The sequence below is a fragment of the Somniosus microcephalus genome, chromosome 29 (genome assembly GCF_052327205.1).
Source record: "Somniosus microcephalus isolate GS21.2 chromosome 29, FLI_Smic_1.0, whole genome shotgun sequence".
In the NCBI taxonomy this organism is placed as follows: Eukaryota; Metazoa; Chordata; class Chondrichthyes; order Squaliformes; family Somniosidae; genus Somniosus; species Somniosus microcephalus.
The window spans coordinates 31,179,565-31,206,649 of record NC_141015.1 but is presented as its reverse complement, the minus strand read 5'-3'; the positions used below and the strand labels follow the sequence as shown (position 1 = coordinate 31,206,649).

The 27,085-nt window shown below is 45.8% G+C and overlaps 1 protein-coding gene across 2 annotated transcripts in view; it reads right to left on the bottom strand.

The window, feature by feature from the left end:
* The window catches only part of cdhr1a (cadherin-related family member 1a), a 47,875-nt gene extending 21,642 nt beyond the window's left edge, over positions 1-26,233 (bottom strand). Inside the window, exons 1-13 of one of the 2 annotated variants that reach the window (XM_085970524.1) lie at positions 25,998-26,233; positions 25,262-25,357; positions 23,335-23,480; positions 18,984-19,034; positions 16,477-16,566; positions 16,284-16,370; positions 15,669-15,785; positions 15,429-15,572; positions 13,441-13,519; positions 9,583-9,683; positions 6,955-7,158; positions 3,520-3,672; positions 3,263-3,427 (exon numbers count right to left, since the gene is read on the bottom strand). In XM_085970524.1, the coding sequence (XP_085826650.1) occupies positions 3,263-3,427; positions 3,520-3,672; positions 6,955-7,158; positions 9,583-9,683; positions 13,441-13,519; positions 15,429-15,572; positions 15,669-15,785; positions 16,284-16,370; positions 16,477-16,566; positions 18,984-19,034; positions 23,335-23,480; positions 25,262-25,357; positions 25,998-26,058 (1,494 nt within the window). In that variant the 5' untranslated portion in view covers positions 26,059-26,233. The remainder of the gene's footprint in view (positions 1-3,262; positions 3,428-3,519; positions 3,673-6,954; positions 7,159-9,582; positions 9,684-13,440; positions 13,520-15,428; positions 15,573-15,668; positions 15,786-16,283; positions 16,371-16,476; positions 16,567-18,983; positions 19,035-23,334; positions 23,481-25,261; positions 25,358-25,997) is intronic. The other variant, XM_085970525.1, reaches the window with a different exon arrangement.
* Between the last annotated feature and the right edge of the window lie 852 nt (positions 26,234-27,085).

Here is a 27,085-nt window from a genome sequence, read left to right as displayed (position 1 = left end):
TGACTCTGAGTGTGGAGAGGTTGCACCTGGTGCGCGGCGGGCAATTTGGAAGCTGCTGGCTGCGGACTGTGAGTGGGGGTAGGGGTCCACCGTACGCCATCGTAACACTTTTAAGGTGGCACTGAAAATCTAACCCCAGCAGGACGGCAGTGCAGAGGTCAGGCAGGACCAGAAGTTTAAAATGATCGTACACGGTCCCATCTACTAAGAGTGTCACCACGCAGTAGCCGCCGATGTCCGCCGACTGGGACTCGGAGGCCATAGAAATCCGCTGTTGCGCAGGCAGGACTGGGAGAGAGCAACGCCACACCATGTCGGGGTGGATGAAGCTCTCCGTGCTCCCAGAGTCAAAAAGGCAGATTGTATCGTGACCATTTACCTTAATGTCCATTGTGGAACTGGCCAGTTGGTGCGGTCTCGCTTGGTCCAGTGTAACGGATGCCAGCGTAGGGGTCGGTGTGTCGCTGCGGGTATCAGATGAGGCGGTGTCGGGGGCCTGCTGCGTCCCGGCTGTCGTCCAAGATGGCGGCGTCCATGATCCCCATGTGGCTGGAGGCGTCCAAAATGGCTGCTGTACCGGTGATTTGCACATGGCCGGGGAGGTCCAAGATGGCGGCCCGCATGGCCCACACGCGGCGCTGCTGGGGTTCGGGGTGGCTTTGGCCCTGCAGATGCTAGCGTAGTGTCCCTTCTTCCCGCAGCCCGAGCAGATCGCGTTTTTCGCCGGGCAGCGCGCTCTGGGGTGTTTTGCCTGGCCACAGAAGTAGCATTTCTGGCCTTGGGGCACTGCTGTCTGGCCTTGGGACACTGCTGCGGTAGTTGGGCCGTTGTGTGGCTGGGGTGGCACGGCGCTATGAGGCGGTCCTACCGTGTCCCAGGCTGTCATTCCCCGCGGCGTCCACGGTGCAGAGGAGTAGGCATCCATGCCCTGGTAGGCTGCATCCAACGATAGTGCGAGTTCAGAGGCCTTGTTGAGGTCGAGGTTACTCTGCTCCAACAGTCGCTGTCGGGTGTAATTGGATCTGTGGCCCGCTACAAAAGCGTCCCGGATAAGTTCCTCTGTGTACACGGCGGCCTTTACATCCTTACAACCACAGGCCCGGCCAAGCACAGACAGTGCCTGAAGGTATTCCACGGTCGATTCCCCAGGTTGTTGTTTACGACTCCCCAGAAGGTGCCTGGCGTACACTTCGTTCACTGGGCGCGTGTACTGGTCCTTGAGGAGCTTGATAGCGTCCGCGTACGAGGTCGCGTCTTGGATGACCGAGTACACTCGGTGGTTCACTTTGGAGGTCAGGACATCCAGTTTGTCCTCGTCCGATTTGATTGCTTCGGAGGCGGTCAGGAATTTTTCGAAACACTTAAGCCAGTGAGTAAACTTGGTGGATGAGTCCGCCTCCCGATGATCTAAGTCCAGGCATGCTGGTGTGAGGATCTTCTCCATTATAAAAATGTTGTTAATAAAATTGATGCGCTATCAATTACTCATAAAAGACTGAGAGTTAGAAGAGTAACTAAAGGCTTTTATTAACAACAGAATGGAGGTCTGCCTCGAGTGGTCGACCGGTCCAGGATACAAAGGGCTGGGGAGCAGTCACCTTTATACTAGGACCTGTGGGAGGAGTCAGCCGAGGCATGTCCAGGCATGTACACAGTGGAATACAAACAGGACAAACAGGAATACAAACAGTGGTTTACCACAGAGTGTCAGCAACTGTAAAGTTGAACCACAAGAAGAGTCATTGTCTTCAGGGGTTGGTGGGGCGGGTGGGGGGATGGGGGGGTGGGGAGGGTGGTTGGTGGTGGGGGGAAGAACACTGCCAAATAGCTAGATATTCTGTGGGATTCGCTTTGTAGAGACAGATACAGAGTGACCGATACGACGCCTGGAGCCATCTTTGAAGGGACGCAGTTGTGAACCTTTGCAGTGAACCCAAATTTAATTTCAATTGGAATTGGGGTAAGGCTACTGAGTGTCATCAGACTATTCAAGCATGGAGGGCATCACTTTGGAGCCCAGCCTTGTCTTCATCTGATAGCCACATATGTACACTTGGCGGCAGCAGTTACTGGATAGGAGTCAGGACTTGGAACTCCAGCTTACTTTCCCCTCCCTAGGACCATTGCAAACAATTGCAGCAGCCCTACTACACCAGTTGAGACATGAGAACAAAAGAAATAGGAGCAGGAGTCAGCCATTTGGTCCCTCGAGCCTGCTCCGCCATTCAATAAGATCATGGCTGATCTTCTACCTCATCTCCACTTTCCTGCACTTTCACCATATCCCTTGATTCCTTTAGTATCCAAAAATCTATCGATCTCTGTCTTGAATATACTCAACGACTGAGCCTCCACGGCGCTCTGGGGTAGAGAATTCCAAAGATTCACCACCCTCTGAGTGAAGAAATTTCTCCTCATCTCAGTCCTAAATGGCCGACCCCTTATTCTGAGGCTGTGACCCTGGTTCTAGACTCCCCAGCCAGGGGAAACATCCTCCCTGCATCTACCCTGTCAAGCCTTGTAAGAATTTTGTATGTTTCAATGTGATCACCTCTCATTCTTCTAAACTCTAGAGAATATAGGCCTAGTCTACTCAATCACTCCTCATAGGACAATCCCCCCATCCCAGGGACCAGTCTGGTGAACCTTCGTTGCACTCCCTCTATGGCAAATATATCCTTCCTTAGGTAAGGAGAACAAAACTGTACACAATACTCCAGGTGTAGTTAGCTTTGTTCTTGAGACGTGGGCGTCACCGGCAAGGCAGTATTTATTGCCCATCCCTATATAATTGCAGTAAGACGTCTTTACACTTATACTCAAATCCTTTTGTAATAAAGGCCAACATACCATTTGCTTTCCTAATTGTTTGCTGTACCTGCATGTTAACTTTCAGTGATTCATGTACAAGGACACCCAGGTCCCTCTGAACACCAACATTTCCCAATCTCTCACCATTTAAAAAATACTCTGCTTTTCTATTTTTCCTACCAAAGTGGATAACTTCACATTTCCCCACATTATATTCCATTTGCCATATTCTTGCCCACTCACTTAGCTTGTCTATATCCCCTTGAAGCCTCTTTGCATCTTCCTCACAACGTACATTACCACCCAGCTAACTCACCACAGACTGGGAGTCAAGCCTGGGACCGGCTGGTCTGAAAGGTTCAATTGCACTTTGCCTTTACCAACTGAGCCACCGGGGAAGCTATTTAAAAGAAATGTTTACAACATCGTCGCACAAGCATCCTCCACTTACGGTTACACATATAACGGGAGAGCCCCCGAGTGAGTTCTCCGGAATCCGCGCAATGTAGAATTCGGAAGTGAACTTGGGAATATTGTCATTTGTGTCCACCAGATGAATGATAATGTCGGCTACGGAACTGAATTTTTCCGGCGTGTCCGATTCGACGGCAAGGAGCTATAGAGAAGCAACGGTATTGTTAGTGAAGTTGCAAAATCTCCGTAAAACCAAATTTGACAAAACCTACTCGGATCCCAAAACTCACGTACCTTAAAAGTAAACACTTGGAACTTTTCGTAGTCAATGGCAGCCGAGTTCTCCACTATTATCGTGACTTGTGCGTCATTGAGGACAGTCTGCGGAATAACTCGGAATATACCCTCCGGGCCCACCAGCTTGAGGTTGAATTGTGCGTTTATTCCCTGAGGTAAAAATGAAACTTTGTTCCAGATTTGTTTGCTCTCTGTTGATTAGTACCAGTGTGTTAAAGGGGTCCTGTACTCCATTGTTATTTGGGATGGAAGGAAATCCTGAACATCCCTGCCCGATTTTCATCAGAATAATATACAGTGGCGACATCATGGTGCATTTTGACACGATTTACACCATTGTATCACGTGTTTGTAAACAAACGAAAAAGGGTTTAGCAAAGTTGTTTTGCTTGAACACCTTGCCCTTTTAATATTTGGCACAGAGAGGTTTCTATTCACGAAGCCTTTGAGTACTCATTGGCCTTTGTAATTGAAACCAATGATGCCAGGTTTACTTGTCATCTAGATTTAGTCCAGTCAATTAAACTCAGGATGGCAAATCCATGCCAGATACCTATAGAGTTGGGTTTGATAAATCAAATAGGTGTATCCTTACCACAATGCTACAAGACATCCACCAGTCTTCCACCAAAATGTCAGGGACAGTCAGGGCACACAAATACCACAAGGCCACCTAGAAGTCTCAGTACCAGATGAGCAGGCATTGCACAAACACTCTACTACCATAAGATTGTATACTCACTCCCAACCCAATTGGATTACCAGGGAAGCATACTGTCCCAGAAATTAGTTGCCTTCAATGGATCACCAGTTACATAAGAACATAAGAATTAGGAGCAGGAGTAGGCCACAGGGCCCCTCGAGCCTGCTCCGCCATTCAATAAGATCATGGCTGATCTTCGACCTCAACTCCACTTTCCCGCTCGATCCCCATATCCCTGGATTCCCCTAGAGTCCAAAAATCTATCTGTCTCAGCCTTGAAAATACTCAACAATTCAGCATCCACAGCCCTTTGGGATAGAAAATTCCAAAGATTCACGACCCTCTGAGTGAAGAAATTCCTCCTTATCTCAGTCTTAAATGGCCGACCCCTTATCAAGACTATGCCCCCTAGTTCTAGACACTCCAACCAGGGGAAACAACCTCTCAGCATCTACCCTGTCAATCCCCCACAGAATCTTATATGTTTCAACGAGATCATCTCTCATTCTTCTAAACTCCAGAGAATATGTTTGTTTTAGCTTTCAAGTAATTTTTAAAACATATTGTGGTTCCAGCCATAAATGCCTATTGGAAACTTGTCCTCTGTTGATTACAACAGAGAAACTGATAACGAAAGGCTAGTGTGCTTGTGCAGGAGGACACTTTGGCCTCGATTTTAACTGACCCGTGGAGTCGGGATTGGAGGCGTGTGGGGGGTTAAAGTCCCGAATTCGGGGGTCCTGACACCATCCCGCCCCAAACCCGCCTCCATGTAACTTTCAAAGGAGGCGGGTACCCGCCCTGCACTGGGACCTGCCTATCTGAGGCGGGAAGGGATTAGTGACAATTAACTGCCTGTTAACAGGTAGTTAACAGACAGTTTTTCGCCTAATCCCTATTTTAAAGCTTGAAGTGTGGGATTCCCGACGGCTCCAAACCACGCCAAGTTAGAGGAGTCGGGCCGTCGGGTTGAAGGACTTGGAGGGGTCGAGATGTCGGTGTTCAGGTGAGTGATGGGTACATGAGTGCAAAGGTAAGTGTGTTTGGTGTGTCTAAAGTGTGTAAAGAAGTTTAAATTACCTGTACTTACCTTTACAGCCTTCCTTCCTCTAGGTTTCGGGAGTCCATCATCTAACCGGCACAGAAAGCAGAACGGCTGCGAACTGTCAAAAGTGACAGCCTGCAGCTTTCTGTGCCGGAGAGATTTCTAACTGAGTCTGTGTAGAAGGACTCATGTTAGAAGTAAGACTGTCAGTGTTTGACAGCTTCACACAGCTGTGAAACACTGATATTTCATCTGTCAAAACGTCTTGACAGACAAAATTTCAGTCTGTGACGTCACCCGTTGCCAGGTGGCCCTTAATTGGCCTGCTAAGCCCGCTGGGCGGGCTCAACAAGGTCAACCAAGTTAACATCGCGTGGATTGGCCGCATCTCGATGGAGGCGGGACTACAACCCCGAAAGTTGTAGTCCCGCCTCCTTCCCGACTTCTGAGTGAAAATCACCCCCTTTATTCTAATGCACACATGCCACCATAATGTAAAGGGATCCGCCACCCCAAATCCAAAATGGTACATTTTAGCCAAAATTAGGACATTTCCAGAGAAATGACTCAGTATTGGATATCCTAGTTTCCAATTTAGTTTAGGTTTCAGCCTGGTCAGCAGCCCAGGAAATCCAAGTATGCCAGCACAGAATACAATACTTTGATAAGAGCAAGAAATGGGTACAAAATGATTAATGTAATGAACTGACTGATATAATATGGGGCTTTAAATGAAAACCAAAACTTCACTGCATACATTTCTACCACTGCTGAATAACAGAGGTTTTGAAGAATGTTTTAAACCAGTAGATGGCAATATATTCATGAAATAATTTCAAAGAGGTCCTTGTATAAGCTCTGACAAAGACTACTTTGCAGTTCCATATAAATTTATATAATGGTATTCTCATCCGAAATGTTGCCGTCTCTGATTTAATCTGTGACTTTATTCTGTACACTTTGGCCTAGAAATTCAGTGGGCTGCGCCACCAGTTTGCGCCCAAAGAGGGCACTCAGTGGCTTTTGCGCCACTGGCCACACCTACCGCGATATTTAGCGGGGCGCTAATGGCGGCGTTAGCCTGTAGCGCTGCGCCGCCACCGATGACGTCATCGGTGTGCGCAGCGCCCCGCTATCGCCCTGATGGCCATATTTGGTCGCGCCCGCCTCGTCAGCGCCGGCCGCAAATAGCAACCGGTACACAGGGGCCTACCTGTGCCGGTAGTGGGGCGAGTTAAGGTGGAGGTGCGGCCGGCCGCTTTTTTGGCGTCCGCCTGCCCACACCTCCGTCCCCGGCCTCCTACACCCCTCCCCCCCTGCGGCATTGCCGGCTGTTTCCCGAGAGCCCGGCACTTCTCCTTGGTGCCGGGCTCATTTGCCGGCACTCGCGAGCAGGGATCGCGCTGTTGCAGGCACCTCCCCCTTAACAGTGGGAGGAAGGCCTGCAGTACCGCAGCGTGCCGTGCCACAGCATGTGGCGCTGCGGCCCTTAGCACGCCGATATTCAGCTTCAGCGCCCCAAGCAGGAAGCCTCGTTTAGCGGCCCGCTTCCATTTGGGGCGCAGAAACTGAATATCCGGATGGCGCAAGTGGCTCCGCTCGCAGCGGTAATTCCGGCGCCCAGGCGAGCTTGGTGCCCCAAACTGAATTTTTAGCCCTTTGACTGTAAAACAAGTAGACAAACCTGATCAGAGTCATTAACTGTTATTTTCAGTCCACGCAGTATCTCTCCTTCTGGGGGATGTTCGTGCATTGTGATCTCGAATTGCGACTGTGGACCATTTTCACCGTAAAAGGTGGGTCGATGATTGTTGAGATCCACCACTCGGATTGTTACCAAAGCTGTCATAAACGCCAGCTCATCAACACCTGGGTTAACTTCTGAGGCCTTGTACAAAAAAAACACAACAAAGGGGTGTGTGTGAGTTACGTCTGCACTGTCACGTTTCACTCTTGTGCGTCAGTAGGAATACACGGTGTGATTGGTGCGATGACATGGGGCTCAGGAGCACCAGTGCACTGCACTGTGGAATGGGATGATGTGGCTCCACCACTTGCTGAGTTACCATCTCAGTCGCATTGCTGTGGAAGTCCCAAGTAAAGCCCAGACATTTCTCCATAAGAGAAGTCATCCTGAAACGCTCTGAGGCAGCAGGCAACTTCAGAGCATCACTGGAGGTGGCTTGACAGCAGATCACCTGTCTGCAATCCAAGTTTATAAAATTATGATTGGGTCTAGATAGAGTGGATAGGAAGGACATATTTCCCTTAGCAGAGACGTCAATAACCATGGGGCATAGATTTAAAGTAATTGGTAGAAGGATTTGAGGGGAGTTAAGGAGAAATTCTTTCATGCAGAGGGTGTTGGAGGTCTGGACCGCACTTCCTGAAAGGGTAGTAGAGGCAGAAACCCTAATTGCATTTAAAAAGTACTTGGATATGCACTTGAAGTGCCGTAACCTGCAAGGGCTATGGACCAAGAGTTGGAAAGTGGGATTAGGCTGGAGAGCTCTTTCTTGGCCGGCACAGACACAATGGGCCGAATGGCCTCCTTCTGTGTCGTAGATTTCGATGATTTGATGAACCCTGGCTAGTTATAGCATAGGGCTGAGGGGAAATCACAGGGATGATCCCTTGTCCTACTGCTCTGTGGAGCAGTGTGTTGAAGCATCAACTGACTGCCCTCTCTCTTTACAAAGAAGTCAACCTTTAATATCGTTGAGTTACTTTAGTTTTGTTTTTGTGCAATTAACATAACTCGAAAAATCTGAGTGGAATATTAAAGAGTGCCAGTTCTACAATTATCTTCATAAAGTTTCTTCACCTATACCATGGGTATAAACACCTTGCTATATTCTTCATAAATTAAGATAGATTCAAGGTTCCTTTCAAAGATTGCTAAGCAGTTATGAGGCTTCAAATGACACTGTTTGAATATTAATGCCTGCAGACTTAATACATTTGTACGATATTTTAACGGAGACATAAGCCTGTCTTAAATAAAGGGTTGATTCCGTGTTCATACACTCTTGGCAGGGAGTGCTGGCTGAGAGATCTCGGGCCTCACAGTCCCTGATTTTTGCATTTGTTCATTTAAATGGACAGAAAATTCAGGTGCGGTGGGCCAATGTTCCCTCAAATTTATTTTTTCCCTGCGCAGGCCCTTTAACCGACTGCACGGCCCTTTCAAATTTTCACGCATGCGCAGGTTTCTTCAACGTAGAAGCCAGTGAGCGGCCTGCGCGGGGCCTCCAGACCTCGCGGCCGGGCAGCCACACACGGCTTATTGGGAACGATGCTTCGGGCCTGCGATTTCCTGTCCCGTGCTCTCCACAATTGCAATTCCACACTGGAAAAGCCCACTCGTTTAATACAGAGAATTTAATACAGAGAAGTGTGAGGTGATGCGTTTTGGCAGAAGGAACAGGGAGAGGCAATATACACTTAATGGCACAGTTTCAAAGAGTGTGCAGGGACAGAGGGACCTGGGAGTTAATGCGCATAGGTCCCTGAAGGTGGCGGGACATATTGAGAGAGTGGTTAGCAAAGCATATGGGATCTTGGGTTTCATAAATAGAGGTATTGAGTACAAAAATAGAGAAGTTATGCTGAACCTTTATAAAGCGCTGGTTAGGCCACAACTGGAGTATTGCGTCCAGTTCTAGTCCCCACACTTTAGGAAGGATGTGAAGGCACTTGAGAGGGTGCAGAGGAGATTTACCAGAATGGTTCAGGGGATGGGGGATCTTAGCTACAAGGGCAGGCTGGAGAAGCTGGATTTGTTTTCATTAGAGCAAAGGAGGTTGCGGGGTGATTTGATCGAGGTGTACAAGATTATGACGGGTTTGGATAGGCTAGATGGGGAAAGGCTGTTCCCACTAGTTGATGGTACAAGGACTGGGGGACACAGATTTAAGGTTTTGGGCAAAAGATAAAGGGGGGACGTGAGGAAAAACTTTTTTACGCAGCAAGTGGTGAGGACCTGGAACTCACTGCCGACGGGAGTGGTGGAAGCGGAGACACTCAATGTTTTCAAGGGGAGACTGGATAGGCACTTGAGGGAAGTAGAATTGCAGGGCTACGGGGATAGAGCGGGGGAATGGGACTGACTGGATTGCTCTTCAGAGAGCCGGCACAGACTCGATGGGCCAAATGGCCTCCTTCTGTGCCATTATGACTCTATGATTTGTGCGATCGGCCCATAAATGCCTTAACATCTCCCTTAAAAGCATTTCATAGAAACACATTAAGCACTCATACCCCTCCTATTTATAATGTACGCTCAGTGACATTCTGACATTTTATGACTCACCTTAATTAGAAGTTTGTAAACCTCCTTCGTAAGAAGCTCTGTAGTTTGGAGTACAGAAATAGCTCCATTTGTGCTATTTATGCCAAAAGATCCATCATTTCCTATTAATAAATTGCAAGGTATTGATAAAAATGAAGAGTACCCAAATAATGCGGATATTTTACACGCCCGGTTTTAACTCGCTAATCACATGAATTGAAATGTAATCTGATTGCCACTTCCATACCCTTCAAGTGTACCATTATATCGAGGCCACCTCACTTTCAGCAGCAAGAAAGCTACTTGTCCCACCTGCCTGGTCTGTTCAGGGAGTTGCTCGTTTCACTATTCTGTGCTTTTATTTCCCCTTTTTCTGGCTGGACAAGAGAGAAAGACAGCAGGAAGGGAGATTGTGCCCATGCCCCGGGATCCACTGAACAGCTGAGGAGCTGGTGCACGTCCCTGATGTGGACCTCGACAGGGACTGAAGGGGGAATTTTCCGCGGGGTGGTCTGTGGGCGCGATCGGTGGCGGGTCGAGTGGGAAAGTGTTTTTTATTTGACAGCGTGTCGGGACCCCGCTGTCAACCCGCCGCCACACGCCTTTACCAAATGTCGGGTCAGCCAGCGCTGAGCAGACCCGACACACAGCGGCGGGGGAGGCAATTCAGGTCATTATGACCTTGTTAACAGAGGATTAACAACAATTTTGAGCTCACCTTTAGAATTTACCAGCTCGCCCATGGGGTCCACGCAGCTCGGGATCACAGATCACGTTTGTTCAGCTGGGCAGGAGTTGAATGGCCATGGAATCATCTCATTACTTGACAGTTTGAAATGTGCTATAAAAGCTCCCATCTCACAGCTGTTTACTGTCCAAGCTCAGAAGCTGTTGCTTACTACATTTGGATCACAGATTGAGCTTTATGCAGGTTGCAAGTGTTTGGAGCAAACTCTCTATCCAGTGTCACCTCATTGGAACAATCTCTCTCACCATTGACAGCTTGCTTCTGTCATCTCAACTTCACCTGCCATCTATTCCATCAGTATCAGTACGGTTTATACTCTCTCACCTTGGTCCTCAGGATCTGACCACGATCAGCCGCAACACCAGCATCACCAGGCACACCAGCAGCACCAACATTCACACCAATCTTCTCCGCCATCAGTTGGTGCTGCACAGGACAGAGGGCATCAGCTCCCAACCACATTGCTGCCCGGGGAACCAGGGATGGCCTCACCATGGCCACATTTACTTCACTTGACACTGCACGTCCTGGCTGCCATATGATGCGCCAGGTTGGCACCACCCCACACCAACACCATAAAAGCATCCCTACAATGCCCAAGCCATTCTTTTCACACTCATCAGCATTGCAGGGGGTACCGTTATGTCTCACCATTCACTGCAACTCACTAAGCCAATTCCAAAGGTGCACACAAAACTGTCCAAGAATGCAAAGTGTTGGAAATAAAGATTTCAATGTTTGACAGCACATTAACAGAAACTTTACATGAACATTGCATAAAACACCCAAGTGCCTTGCGTGTTGTTAGTTGGTATGATTGGACTAGGATGGGGGTGAGTGTGAGGGGTGGCTCATGAGATGGGGATGTGATAATGTAGATAGAGGGGGATGGGTGAAGGTGCAAGGTAAGTTGGTGGGAGTAAGGATGTGCAGGAGTAGGGTAGGGAAGGCAGAGTGATGAGGATGTGAAGAATGGCACAGCAGGATGAGGTTGAGTGTGGCTCTGCAGTAACATTTCATGATCTACTGAGATAATTGAAAGGTTTGCGCCACTGCAGCCTGGTCCTTCTGACGACATCCCTGCTTGTGTCCTCCTGTGCAATGTGCAACCAGAGTGCGTTGGTCTCCTGGGGAGGTCTCTTTTGCCCATTGGAAGGGAAGAGAACCTCCCTGCGTGCTGTGGCTCCCTCTATAAGTATATGGACGGAGTCATGGGAGAGCCTGGGTGCAGCTGTGCACCTCTGTGCAGTGCTTGTCAGTGTTTGCAGCACCTCCGTGTTGTAGAACACTGACAGCACAAATGTCAAAGTAAATTTGCGCAGGGTCCCTTTAAGGAAACCGGCTGATGACGCATCATCAAATGATGTCATCAGACCCGCTTCCTTCAATTGGACCGGGAAACGCGCTGGGTGGGTTTAACAAGTCCAAATCAGGGGAAAGTCATGTCGGAGGCCGGGATGGAGCCAGCAACGAGGTCGCGACCTGCCAACAAACTCACTCACCACGGACCCACTGAGGTAGGGAAATCGTGGCCTACATGTTTAAGGTGTGGTGAATCTTTGGAATTCTCTACCCCAGAGGGCTGTGGGGGCTCAATCATTGGGTATATTCAAAACAGAAGTCGATAGATTTCTGACTAGTAAGGGCATCAAGGGATATGGCGATAGGGCCGGTGAATGGAATTGAGGCAGAAGATCAGCCATGATCTCATTGAATGGCGGAGCAGGCTCGAAGGGCCAAATGGCCGACTCCTGCTCCTATTTCTTACGTTCTCAAATAGTGTATTTACCAAGAGCAGGCCTAGGACCAGGGATCTTCCCACAAACCTTGATGGTAATTCCAAGCCGTACAGCCAGCCAGGCTGTGAAGAAAAATGGGAAAAGGGTTGCACAAAAGAAATCAGACGAGAAATGGAGAAAAGTGGGGTGAAGAGATGATAAGTAAAAGTAAGAGAGGAAGAAATAAGACAAGAAAAAATGCTTCTTTCACGTTGCACCGGAGGATAAGTATCAGCTCCAACTTCACAGCAGTGTGAGTAGCGAATGATGTTTTTACTGCTCACTGATATTGCTGTGAAATTACAAAAGCAGAACTTCCTGCATCCATCCAACACCTGCACAGAGAGCTGCTCGCTGATCTCCCGCTGCTGGGGTGATTTTTAGTGATTGAAATAGGCTGAGAAGATGGTCGACTCTTCAAATGTGAAGTGATTGCACAGTTGGCCGCCAAGGCTTTTGCTTCTAAAGCGAAGTTGACTACTCTTTATGCCCTCTACGCTCTTTAGTTGAATATTGGTTGCATCCCATTCAAGCATTTCCCCGGTGTTAGGCTAGCAGATTCCTATCTCTTTTTAAAAATCAGGACACTAATCAATATCCTTCAGTACTCGGGTACAGGCCAAATTTATGCAGCTCCTAAAATAGGCGGGATGCTTCCAAATACACCCACATTTGTACCAACACAAGAACTGCTCTGAGGGCGCTCTGGACTACACTGGTGCTGATTAAAAGCATAGAAGGTTGCCAATTTGTAGGGATAAATGGAGATCAAACGTCCAGCCACATTACAATTGTGACAAGTCAAAAATGGCTCATTGCTGAGATTCCATCGCACAGATCAGGGACGTCCCAGGTAATTGTCTTCATGGGCTACATAGGTGGGCATCATGGAGCTTTGGCCAGCCATATATAAGGAAGATTCAGCGAATCTACATTGCTGGAGTAGATCCTCACTAGATAGGAACACAAGTCCAAGATAAGAATATATCACAATAACCTTGATTCTTCAACCCACACTCTCACTTCACTAATTTGCCCCATGAGCCTTAAATTCATGTTTCTTTTAATCTGCAAATATCTCAGATTGGTAATCCAAACAGACCTTGGTGTTCAGGCTTAGGATTTATCTACCAATAAAGCAACAGCGCTATGAACGGCCCTTTCCAAATCTCCGAGTCCATGGCCTTCAAAAGGGACAAACCAGTAAATTAAAAAATATAAGTGCAAATAAGACTGAGTTGTCTGGGTTTCAAGGGCTTGCCAGGACTTGGGGCTCTATGGACCCACACAACCTGCAGTTTGAACATCTCTGACGTGGCGATGGGGTCACTTCCATCGTGTAATTTTACTTACCGTACGCAATATTGTAACGGATTGGATTTGGGTTCCCACGGTCTCCGTCATAGGCCATCACACTAAATATTTCCGAACCCTAAGAAGGAAATTAAAATATGTAGTTTGTACGAAACTGCATTATTGACGTGAGTTTTTTTCTTGTAAGCTATGGATTATTTTATCCAATTTCATTTCTGTGGACTTCCTGCAACAAACAGCCCACCAAAGACATTCTGCCCAAGTCACTGTATTATCAGCCACGAGGAGCCTTCTCAGGAAATGCTTCCCTCCTTTTGGTACCTCTTAACAGAGCACTCTCAGATACAAGCATGTATCCTCCTACCATGCTACAGTCTACGAGAGTTCCAACAAGCTATGGCTATCACATTGTCCTGAGAATAGATCTTTTCCAGGTTTGTGACTGTTCCCCTTTAAACTTTCTATCAAGCACAGCCAACAAATTCCTTTACAGAGTTGCTGCTAAGTTATCTTATTCTATGGTTTGCACTTCCTGCAGTCAAGCTATATATAACAGCAGAGATTTGACCTGACACACAACCAATGCAGCCGTGGCTCAGTGGCAGCACAGTTGCCTTGGAATCAGAAGGTTGTGGGTTCAAGTCCCACTCTAGAGTCTTGAGCACATAATCCAGGCTGACACTCCAGGGGAGTGCTGCACTGTCGGAGGTGCCATCTTTTGGATGAGATGTTAAACCGAGGCCCCGTCTGCCATCTCAGATGGATGTAAATGATCCCATGGCACTATTTTGAAGGAGAGCAGGTCAATATTTATCCCTCAACCAACATCACTAAAAAAAAAAACAGATTTCTTGTCACTATCTCATTGCTGTTTGTGGGAGCTTGCTGTGCGCAAGTTGGCTGCCCCGTTTCCTACATTACAACAGTGACTGCACTTCAAACGTACTTCATTGGCTGTAAAGCGCTCTGGGACGACCTGAGGTTGTGAAAGGCGCTATAGAAATGCAAGTCTTTCTTCATGTCAAATTTCAAAAATACTCTTTCTGATTGGCTGAGAAAAGGACTTTGAAACCCATTTTCAGCCAACCAGGAGGCTCGTTTTATATGAAGTGCCCAAATTCTGAAAATGGACAATGAGTAGGTGTAGGCAAGGGCAACAGCTACGTCTGAAAGAGAAAGACAAATTAGAGAATAAGAGAAAAAAATGACAATGAAGAGGTGGAGCAGAAATAACACTTTGGGACTAGCTTTGCCTGGGATATTTATATACAATTTTATTAATACTACAGCAGTAAAGCCTCGATTCAGCAGCATTACTGCTGTAATGTTAAGAAATTCTTGTGTTTCAGGATGTCTGATGTTAAAAATGTTTTAAAAAAAATGGCTGTGGCAGATGTCACAAAATGTTCTTTGCATGTGTTACTTTCAGTGTTAATTTCCAGCAAGTGTTTGAATTAACTCTGCTTATTTCTCACTGTATATTCCTGATTGTTCTTTCTGAACTTCACATCTCTGTCATTTGGGAGTGCGGACTTGAGCTACAGGTTCCCCCAGTGCTCTGATGCATGTGCTGGCTGATGGTTTGGAGATTGTGTCGGAACATAGGAACAGGAGGAGGCCATTCAGCCCCTCGAGCCTTTTCCGCCATTCAATGAGATCATGGCTAACCTGTGTCTTAACTCCATCTACCCGCCTTGGTTCCATATCCCTTAATAGCCTTACCCAATAAAAATCTATCAATCTCAGTTTTGAAACTTTCAATTGACCCCCCAGCCTCAACAGCTTTTTGGGGAAGAGAGTTCCAGATTTCCACCACCCAATTGCCCAATTCATGAAAATAATGATTGGTAATTTCTCATCACTTTTTACTCAACTGAGGATGAACTTTGTCCTGCTGCTTGGCTTTGCATTCTTCACACGAGCAGATCAGCCATCTCAGCTGAGACCTGACCATGAAGCTGTCAAATGCATAGATATCCACTTACGATAGTGAATGAGCATGTGATGGGTCACAATCCACTACTTACAGGCTCGGTATCCTCATACACGTATCCAAAATATGGTGTGCCAGCAAATATGGGAGGAGTGTCCTGAACATCCACAACATTGATCGTTACGGTGGTTGTAGAAGAGCAAACTCGATACTTTCCTCTCAGCTTCCCACCTCCGTCCTAAGATAAAAGTAAAATTAAATTGGCGTTTCTTATAGATACAACAAACTCACCAAACTTTTCTTCCCCCAATTTGTTGTAAAATTGTCAATTTACCTTCGCTATGACAGTGACAAAATGAGCCCGGGACTTCTCAAAATCCAGAGTTGTGCTTGGCTTGATCCGAAGAACCCCACTGTGTCGGTCCATTGAAAATTTGTTTTTATGTATATTCTGGAAGAGATAAACCAGAAGGAGCATCAATTCAGTGACGAGAACTGACAATAAAAATCTAAAGAGTAAAAACAGATGGGCAAGAAGTGAAATAAAAAAAAAATATGATAAAGTTTTTACTTAAAAATGTAAAAGTAGACTATTATTATTCTTAAAAGCATGGTGTAAACAGAACGAGAGTAACTTTAACTTTTGGCAACAGTGTCTTCTCCCAATTTCCTGTCCACTGAACTCAACGGAAAGGGAAATCGGGAGAGGTGTGTAACGGGTAGCTGATCTGAGATCACCCATTTTACACTGTTGGCAAAAGTTAAAATTACTCCCAACATCATCTGGTCACCGGTACATGGAAAGTATTTCACTAGTGACCCTGACCCTTGTGACGGGAGGAAAGTCCAAACCACTCAATTATTTCCCATGTCCTATGGCCACCTAGGGGTGGTCCTTACATTCCATTTAATTCTCCTCAGTCTCATTCTTAGACTAGATGAACCATACCTGTAGAAAGTAGGTGACGCTGCCTCCAGATCCATTGTCTTTGTCCACTGCATGCACCTTAAATATGCTGGCACCTGAAGGTGTGTTCTAGCAGGCCCCAGTCCAAGGAAAAAAACATTAGTGATCAGAAGCTTTGCATCGAATACTTGTCTGCCACCAATTAAGAAATTTACAGTTCTGAAAAGAGACTTACCTCAGGGACGTTAACGATATAAGGTGTCTTAATGAACTCCGGGCTCTCATCGTTAGCATCTGTTACAAGTATTCGAACCTTTTCGACAACCTGTAAACACAAAGGGCTCGTCATCTATCATTCGGCACTGAGAGAAGATTTTGCAGACCTGTATCCATGTTACCCGCAACCTCATACAGAAAGAATTACAGGACAAAATGATATCACGAATTCTATGTATCACATACAATAAAACAACAACAACAATAAACTTCTCTAGGGTAACTAGGGATGGGCAATAAATGCTGGCCTTGCCAGCGATGCCCAGATCCCATAAGCGAATTAAAAAAATATAGCGCCTTTAACGTAGTAAAACGTCCCAAGGCGCTGCACAGGAGTATTAAAAGACAAAAAATTTGACACCGAGCCACGTAAGGAGAAATTAGGGCAGGTGACCAAAAGCTTGGTCAAACAGGTAGGTTTTAAGGAGCGTCTTAAAGGAGGAAAGAGAGGTAACGAGGCAGAGAGGTTTAGGCAGGGAATTCCAGAGCCTAGGGCCCAGGCAGCGGAAGGCACGGCCACCAATGGTGGAGTGATTATAATCAGGGATGCTCAAGAGGGCAGAATTAGAGGAGCGCGGATATCTCGGGGGGGGTTGTGGGGCTGAAGGAGATTACAGAGATAGGGAGGGGCGAGGCCAGGGAGGGATTTGAAAACAAGGATGAGAATTTTGAAATTGAGGTGTTGCTTAAAAGCAATAAGTGGGGGAAAATATTTTTCCTTGAGAATAATTTCGACAAGATGGCAATACAAAAATGGAATGCTCACCCTGAATGCACCTGAATTATTGTGAAATAACACTATGTACGTATAAAAGGGTCCATGTGTATTACATTGTTTTACATAAGAAATAGGCGCAGGAGTCGGCCATACGGTCTCTCGAGCTTGCTCCGCCATTCAATAAGATCATGGCCGATCACCGACCTCAACTCCACTTTCCCGCCTGATCCCCAAATCCCTCGATTCCGCATGAGTCCAAAAATCGATCTATCTCAGGCAGGTGTTCTCAGTACTAAGCAGGTATTTCTAAATGAATATAGAGTGGTAGAATTATAAATGCTAACTGCAGAAGTATTTCTCAAATCAGTTCATAAACTGAACACATGTCATTTTGCCACTTTAAAATGGTTTTGTTAGCCCAAGGTACTGTACTGGCTAGCTCCTAGCTATGGCCTTTCAAAGAAGTTGTAATGAATCACAACATTGCTCCTAACCAATGCTAAAGGTCACAAATCACTGAGACCACTGTCCAAAGCCACATCATTAAGTAAAGGAATACAAAACCATTGTGATGTTGAAATTATTATTTTTTGCTTAGTAAAAGATATTGCAGACTCTGTGATTCAAAATGGTTACTATTCCGTTCTTTGTTTACTTGGGCTGGTGTTGTGAGAGTGTTATCCTCTTCCAGTGCTTATGCACGAACTGTTGTGTCGGTACCTTTCTACCTAGACACAATTTAGGACTCAGAACTCAGAGATTCAAACATGAAGTGCTTTATTGGAAGGAAAGGAAGTTCTGGCAAGTTCCGAACAAAGAGAGCTAAACTTAACCGAGAGAATACCCAACCATTTATCTCCTGTGACAGCGCCACCACAGGTGGGAGGAGAACACACAATAGAACACACAATACATAACACGAACCACTCTTCTGTGCAAACTAGAAAGATTAGACTATAGAAAGCTAGCAATGGAAAAGCCCCTGGTGAGATTACGGATACCCTGTATTTAGCACAGATTGCTACCTTTTCAAGCTATGTGCATGGGTGGCAGATATTGGTAACTATTTCTCTGGTTCAAATGTCCTTCGCACCTGCTAAATGTCCATTTTAAAACTTCTGCCCTACTGTTTTATTTTTGCCTCACTCCCGCCCCAACTGCTGCATGGCCACAGTTACCTCTTCTTACTCAATGTCCATGACAACATCTCCTTTCCCCCCCCCCCACACTGACCACTCTCTCTTGGCCTCACTCTCACAGTACTACTGAGAGCAATATGGAAGAAAATGGAAAGAATTTCCTCGCATTCCATAGCTTTCCTATGAGTGAAAGGTAAAGAGGGAGTGGCTGCTAAGATAGGGGCACGGGTGTGAAGCAGAGAGTTGGATGCAGATATTGAGTTGGAGGCGGGGTTTCAGGTGATTATGGAGATGAGTATGGGGAGACTGAAGCAATCAAATTTAGGATGAGCAGAGGATTAAATGAGGAAATGAAAGGCACTGGGATCTGATAGATATCAATGAATCCTTGGCCTTCAACACCTCCATTCAGTTGAGCATTACCTAAACAAAGACACATATTGACAATTGCTTTTGGTAACGTTTCAATGAGCCAGCATTGTATCTGCAGCTGCCAAGATCCTAATTTAAGCATTTCCGATTTATTTTGCTTTCTGTATGGAGAATGTCTCAGAAGGGAGAGACCATAGCTTAAGTTCAAGGTTCTTTTTAACGTGTAACAACTCTTACTTTGTTCACGCCATCAGAAATACCGACCAGTACTTCAACTTCGTCTTCTTTCTGGGAAAAGAAAACCAACACACTTAGATATTATTGAATAAAACATAATGGCTGATGTTCTATGCTTTTATCGCCCCCGGAGTTGATTGGAGCGCTAAATCAGGCGCTACACACCTCTCTTAAAGCACAAAGGCCGAGGAGTGAGGCGCTACCTCAGAGCGCTGGCGAAGCTCATGTGATGTCAGTCAGCAATGGAACACAGACACAATGGCGCCGGCCAATTCTTAAAGGGAAGGGTCGATCTTGCTCTCCATCCACATCCTGCTCATTTCAGCCTTGAATCTCGGCCTGGAGAGACCCGTACATCAAATCTGCTGGAAAGAACAATGGAGAGACCCAGGGAAAGAGCTCAGAGTGCAGCCCCCACAGTCTCTTCTAAATTGATACAAGGAAGGGCAAATCAAAATGAACCTGCAAAGTGCTGCTCAGTACCCAAAACTCCTTCACACAGTGTTTAATCTCTCCAGAAGTCTCGCTCTCTCTCAGAATGCGTGGTGCAAAAATGTCACCAACAAAAAAAGGCAGGAAGCGGTCGCCTTTAAATAGCGCTCCCCCAGTCCCTTCCTGACTGCAAAACGTTCCCCTCAACCTGTCGTTGCTAGCGGCAGGTGGTAAGGCAGGGGGCGCCACTCAATATCCGGTCTGGGGCGCTACCGGGGCGTTGCACACTCAACTGATGTCACGATCTGCCGGTGCAGGAGATCGTGGTGGTAGTGTTTAGCGCAGCCGCAAAATGTCTAGTTAATTTTGTGAGCGGTGCAAACATCACCGCGCGCAGGCACTAGTTGCTTTGCGCCTCATTAGCGCCCTCTTAACGCGCTAACGGGAGGCGCAAACCAACTGAATTTTTCCCCCCTAGAGTCTTAACAGCACAGAAGGAGGCCATTTGGCCCATCGAGTCTGCGCCAGCTCTCTGTAGAGCAATCCAGTCAGTCCCATTTCCCTGCTCTTTCCCCGTAGCCCTGCAAGTTTATTTCCCTCAAGTGCCTATCCAGTCTCCCCTTGAAAACATTGAGTGTCTCCGCTTCCACCACTTCTGTCGGCAGCGAGTTCCAGGTCCTCACCACTCGCTGCGTAAAAAGGTTTTTCCTCACGTCCCCCCTGTATTTCTTGCCCAAAACCTTAAATCTGTGTCCCCCAGTCCTTGTACCATCAACTAGTGGGAACAGCCTTTCCCCGTCTAGCCTATCCAAACCCGTCATAATCTTGTACACCTCTATCAAATCACCCCGCAACCTCCTTTGCTCTAATGAAAACATATTCAGCTTCTCCAACCTGTCGTTTTAGGTAAGATCCCCCATCCCCGGAACCATTCTGGTAAATCTCCTCTGCACCCTCTCAAGGGCCTTCACATCCTTCCTAAACAACATCTCATTATTGTTAATATTCACCATACGTTTGACAACCTGACTACGTTACAACAGTGACTACACTTTATGAGTACTCGTTGGGATGTCCTGAGGTCACGGAAGGTGCTGTATAAATGCAGGTTCTTTCTTTCTTTAAAAGTTGTTATGGACAAGTGACAAAAGCAAGCCTCCCCTCAAGAATAAATAATTGCAGGGACTAGCTGGCAGAGCAGATTAGATTATTGACCTTTCACCTCGATCTGAATGCAAAAACCGTCAAATAGCTTTAAGAGTTCTAAGTGAAATGAACTGGGGCTATCTCAGTCCAGGTCCTAATGGGTGCAGGTTGACAAAAAAAAATGGTCATAAGTTGGCATCAATTGGCAAGTTCATTCAGAGCGGACAGAGGGAATAAGCAGGACAGGATATGACAGTGTGTTTGGCTCAGGTTGTACTCGAGCTGAGAATGTTTGACACTGACACTGGATGGGGCTGGATGAGGGAATGTTATACAACAGCAACTTGTATTTATATAGCACCTTTAATGTAGTAAAACGTCCCAGGGCGCTTCACAGGAGCGCTATAAAACAAAATTTGACACCGAGCCACATAAGGAGATATTAGGACAGATGACCAAAAGCTTGGTCAAAGAGGTAGGTTGTAAGGAGCGTCTTAAAGGAGGAAAGAGAGGGAGAGAGGTGGAGAGGTTTAGGGAGGGAATTCCAGAGCTTTGGGCCTTGGCAGCTGAAGGCACGGCCACCAATGGTGGAGTGATTATAATCGGGGATGCGCAAGAGGCCAGAATTAGAGGAGCGCAGATTGGGGGGTTGTGGGGCTGGAGGAGAATACAGAGATAGGGAGGGGCAAGGCCATGGAGGGATTTGAAAACAAGGATGACAATTTTTAAATATAGCTTTTTTAGTTTAGATCACTGAAGTTGTATTATACAGTATTCTTTAACTTTAAAGTAAAAGTTCAAAAGGTATTCTGTGTTTTATATGTAGAGGCATTGAATTTGTTGATGTTGAATTTATGTGAGATAGTTGGTTAGGCCACAGTTGGACTACTGCACTCAACTATAGGAAGAATGGTACAGCCATAGAAAGGGTCCAATGAAGATTCTCTAGAATGATAGCTGAAATGAGAGGTTATAGTTATGAAGAAGCACTCAAACAACTGGCTCAAAAAAATGATTAAGGAGGAACTAATAAAAAAAATTTAAATGTTGAAAGATTTTGAGAGGGTAAACAATGATGGTGTTTACTGATGGCGCATTGAAAATAAGGAAGCATAAACTCAGGATTATCGCTATAAGAATGAGGGGAAGTTAGAAGATTTTTTCACCATTATTGGAACGTGGAATGCTTTACTACAAGTAGCTGTTGGGGTAGAGACTATGGGGCAAATTCAGCGAGACTGTGCTTTTGTGAGTTGGAGATGGGGCTGTAAACATGATTGCACTGATTCTCTGCTCCAGACTCCCATCTAGCGAAGCTCAACTCTGGGTACACAAAATTTACCCTTATTATCATTTTAAAGGGAACTGGATAAATATATTGGCCCGGATTTTGCCGTCAGTGGCTTACAGCTGCCCACCAACTATCACTGGGCTTTTGCGCGGTAATCAACGGTAATTAGAGATCCGGTTCAGCGCCGCGCCCTCTACAGGGGATCTGGGACCTGTGTGAACAGGGCAAGCAATGGCGTGTCTCCTTAACCAATCAGATTGAAGAATCCTTGCCAAGTCTATACCAGGAAGTGTAAGTTAGAATAGTTAACTCAATGTCAAATCATGTACAGAAAGCGAAATAAAGAGAGGGAAAGAAAGATGGGATTAAGAGAGCGAGAGGTAAAAGAGACAGAAAGAAAAAGTAAAAGAAAAATTACTTACATTTTTTAATTTTTAAAAAATCTCCCACAATAATTAAAATCTGAAGGAATGAGACTCCACACTTTGAAAAGTAAATTTTCAGGGCCAGAGAGGTTGTTTGGCAGTAATTAAGACTTATCACGCCATTAAAAATTCACTGACACTTGAGTAGACGAGCCTTAACATTTTCTGGCGTGTTTAGTGGGTAAGTATCGCAATGTCACACCCTTCATGTGTTTCGATGCTGAATCTATTGGCGAGGTACCAGTGTAGCGCAGCTTCTAGAGGAGCAGGGCAAATCGGACAGCATCTTTCTGATTTCCGTGTTTAACTGCGCACATGCGGCCACCAGAAATTGCTATCCGATTTGCTCCTTAATAACGGTGAGCGCTGCTATCCTCACTCTTATTCTTACTGCAAAATCATGGCCATTAAAAAAGAGCATGAGAATGGGATTAGAGTAGAAAGCTCCAGTTGAAGAACTAGTGCCAGCATGGGTGCGATGGGCTGAATAGCCTCCCTCTGTGCTGTAATTTCTATGATTTTTTTGATTCTATAACAGGCATCCAGGACAAAACAGCCTGCTTGATTGGCACCCCATCCACCATCTTAAACATTCACTCCCTCCACCACTGGCGCACCGTGGCTGCAGTGTGTACCATCTACAAGATGCACTGCAGCAACTCGCCAAGGCTTCTTCGGCAGCACCTCCCAAATCCTCGACCTCTTCCACCTAGAAGGACAAGGGCAGCAGGCGTATGGGAACACCACCACCTCCAGGTTCCCCTCCAAGTCACACACCATCCTGACTTAGAAGTATATCGGCCGATCCTTCATCGTCGCTGGGACAAAATCCTGGAACTCCCTACCAAACAGCACTGTAGGAGTACCTTCACCACACGGACTGCAGTGGTTCAAGAAAGCGGCTCACCACCATCTTCTCAAGGGCAGCTAGGGATGGGCAAAAAATGCTGGCCTTGCCAGCGACGCCCACATCCCAGGAATGAATTAAAAAAAGGCAGTGTCTACCAGCGTTGAATTGAAAAATATGATAGTAAAACGAAACAGAAAAGAGCCTTACCTCTCTGTCCAGCTCCTGCACCAAAGTGACATTTCCCGTTTGTGGATCCACTGCAAAATAGTGTTTTGATCCAGGTTCAAAGGTCATGTCATAAGTGACTGTATTTCCCTCCAGATCGGTGCCATTTAAAGTGTACAGATGTGATCCTAGGGAGGAATTCAAAACATAGAGCTTATATCAGCAGGACGACATTTTGGAAACCAATTTATACTCCATGTGTGTTAATTCGGAGTTAAGTTTTAGTCCTTTTGTTTAGCGCATGTGGAGGAACAAACGTGTTTAGTCAATGCACCTTTTAGGGCTTGGATGTGTTACAGATAATGTAAAAATGAGGAGCCAATCAGAATACACCTACAATAAAGCTGTTGAATCACTCATTAGCCCATAAGCACAGTGTAAAAACATTGCAAGGTGAGGTGAGGCGAAAGTGTGAGTCGCAGAATTGGCCCTTTGGGGTTACATTCCTAACTCCAACCTGCACTCCTGTTTTGTAAGTGTCCATGGAACCTCGTGATATTATCCCTTAAAAATAAAGCACAACAAAACGATCCAGCCGTGGGGCATGCAGATTTAAGTGCAGCACCCTCCATCACTTGAAGGAGGCGCCAGCCGAGACATGCACGTTTTGGAGGGCCTTATGAGTTTGAGGAAGGAAGCTCAGGTGAATCACTGACATCCAGTGTGGAAAGAGTAGAGCTGGTGGCTGAAGACGGGCTTCATGCTGCTGAATGACAGCGTCATCAAGAGACTCGCTCAGTTATTTCATGATTCTGACCTCATGAGGCCAACAATGTAATGGAAGATATTCATGAACATGAATTGGTGAACAAATTAACATCTCACTGCATAACGTGATACAAACTGTCTGTGGCAAAAGAGCCAGGGATGAGATGAGGAGAATTTTTTTTACGCAGTGAGTTGTTATGATCTGGAATGCACTGCCTGAAAGTGTGGTGGAAGCAGATTCATTAGTAACTTTCAAAAGGGAATTGGATAAATTCTTGAAGGGCTAATATTTGCAGGGCTATGGAGAAAGAGCAGAGGCGTGGGACTAATTGGATAGTTCTTTCAAAGAGCCGACACAGGCACGATGGGCTGAATGGCCTCTTTCTGTGCTGTATCAGTCAATGATTCTATGATTCTACGAAGGGTTGAAAAATCTACTGCCCAGTTGGGCAATGTAATGCAGCAGGAGTTGTCCGCTCTGCTAGCTGCCATTGAGCAGGAAAGATGTCAGAAGTGTGCTGCACCTGTTTGGGCTTCGGGGAGTCCAAATTTGGTGGGCTAGGTTTGCATGGCTGGTCACACCCCAGATGCAGGCTTGCCAGCTGACAAGGCCTTGTGCCTGGAGAGTGGAGCAGGAACCCAGCCGTAGTTACAGGTCTGAGAGAACTGCAGCTCTGGGACCGGCTGCTGGCCTTGGGACCCTTCTGGCTGCTGCTGCAGATCAGTGTCCAAAACATACAAGATCCTGTCCATTACAAGAGAATAAAGTGTGTACGTAGCCATCTCGAGATCGTAAAGAAATACTGTTCTCTTAAGCACATTAAAGCTTTGTGTTAAGTGTTCAACCTGGTTGAACAAAATGTATCCATAAGGGAGAGTATGGGCTGACAGTCCTCCCACTTTGTACCTGAGTGCAACTCTGGCAGTGTACTTTGGAAGTGTGCATGACACTCCCAGTGTGGAATCTTTGATGCCAGCAGTAGGGATCAGAGAATTGGGCGCAGAGGACGGTGCATCTGACTCACTCCTGATTTCCCAAGATTCATCTTATACACCAGGAAAATTGGGAGTGTCATGGATCGGGCAAACTGATATTTACGAGCAATTCTCCATCCCACACTCCTGTCAACGAGGCTCTGTGCTGGGAACAAGCTTTGCAAAATTTACCCTTGGATCTCAAAGAAGTGTCTATAACACATACCTATAGGTGTGTCCTCGGGAATGCTCAACATAGCCATGTTTCCATTGGTGCTGTTTGTTGCATTGTCATAGAAATACGGAGCGTAATCTGCTTGAACTGTGGAGAAATTCAACGCTATGTTAACCATTAGCTTGTCCAAGACTTTTCAATCATCAAACAAGATGCAAGTGTTAGGAACTCTTAACACAATCTACTCATTCAAAATGATTAGTTTGAATTATTTATAAATACTGTACCACAATCGAGTGGTTACTGGACTTCATTTAAGACCAATTTGGCAGCAGTTTCATAAAATGTCTGCATATGGAATCAGGAGCTGGTTGGGTCAGTGTAACAACAATGGAACTCTTGTAACTTGTTGTGGAATTTATTATTTTTTAAAAATAAATTTTCTGACAAGTTCTTAGAATTATGTAACAAAGTACTTACTGACTGAAACGGTGAACGCAGACATAGTGAGGAAACAACACGGTGAGGCATCGCGATGCATGCATGCAATATATATGATCACAAAATATCTACTAAAAAGTCACCAAACCAGCTTCCAAAAACTAAAGCACATTTAACGTTAGTTGTTAAAATAGTTCAAAGAAATATCTTAATTGATATTACACTTTGAGATGAACTGTTTGGATGACACAGTCCTTGATGTACGTGATAATTACACTAAGGATTATTGCAGATTACACTACTTTGATCATTCTGATTCAGACCTTATTTTTTAAAATGTGCTTACCTAGAGAGAAGTAAGCCACAGTGAGAAGAATGGGTTTGTAGCAAATCTCTACATGCTTCATTATAGCAAAGCAACAGAGTTGATTCTTTTTGAAAGTAATATTGACGTTATTCCAGAGGGAGCATTCTGATAGCCCTTGGACAGAAGCTGGCGTTGGACAGAAGGAGTAGCAGCAGTTAAGATCTTAATCTGATGACTCATTGTTCAGAGGAGAGGCGAAGCTGCTTCCTTGGCTAAATCCATCACGTAACTGACAACAGACTTAAATCCGCCATTTACGTGATTGGAGACCCATCCCCCTTCCCAAAATAAACCCCCCAAAAAAATGCTTGGGGGTCATCGCAATCATTTCACCCCTCTCGGTACGTTTACAGAACCCGAAGCATTGCTGAATTTTCACGATCGGTTCTTACATGTGAACAATGCAAAATGATCATTAACGGGGATGAGTAATAACAGAAACATTTCTCAGGTGAAGGCTAGGGTTGTTCCTTTAACTTTTTGAATATTTTCCATTTCCATTGTTTGATACGTATGCATTGTGGTAGCACTGTGCCCAAAGATAGCTGATTCAACGTTTATCCTAGAAAGAGTGAAATGTTCTAGCTTTGTTGACAGCAGCTTATGTAATATTTGCCATTAGCTTACTGCATTGTGCCACTTAAAGGGGCACAGTCTTCATAAAATAAGGAGCAAACAGCAAAGTAAAGCCCTGCAATAAACTAAAAGTCCAAAAGAATAAAGCTATGCATTGAACAAAGTGCACAAAAACTCAAATATCCAATTACAGGAAACTCTTTTTTTATCCGGCACCGACGGGACCGGCGTGGTGCCGGTTTATCAAAAAGTCCGGATTACAGAGAGGTATAGTTAAAGGTACGAGAGCCCCGTACACAGCAGCAGATCCAGGCATCCCTGTTGCTTAGCAACAGGTGCAGGAACCCCGCCACAAGATCCAGGCATCCCTGTTGCTTAGCAACAGGTGCAAGAACCCCGGTTACACAGCCACAGATCCAGGAACGGCCACTAACATGAAGTAAAACTTACCTGAACCTACTCCTGAATTTTGCCGGTTAACAGAGGTTTCC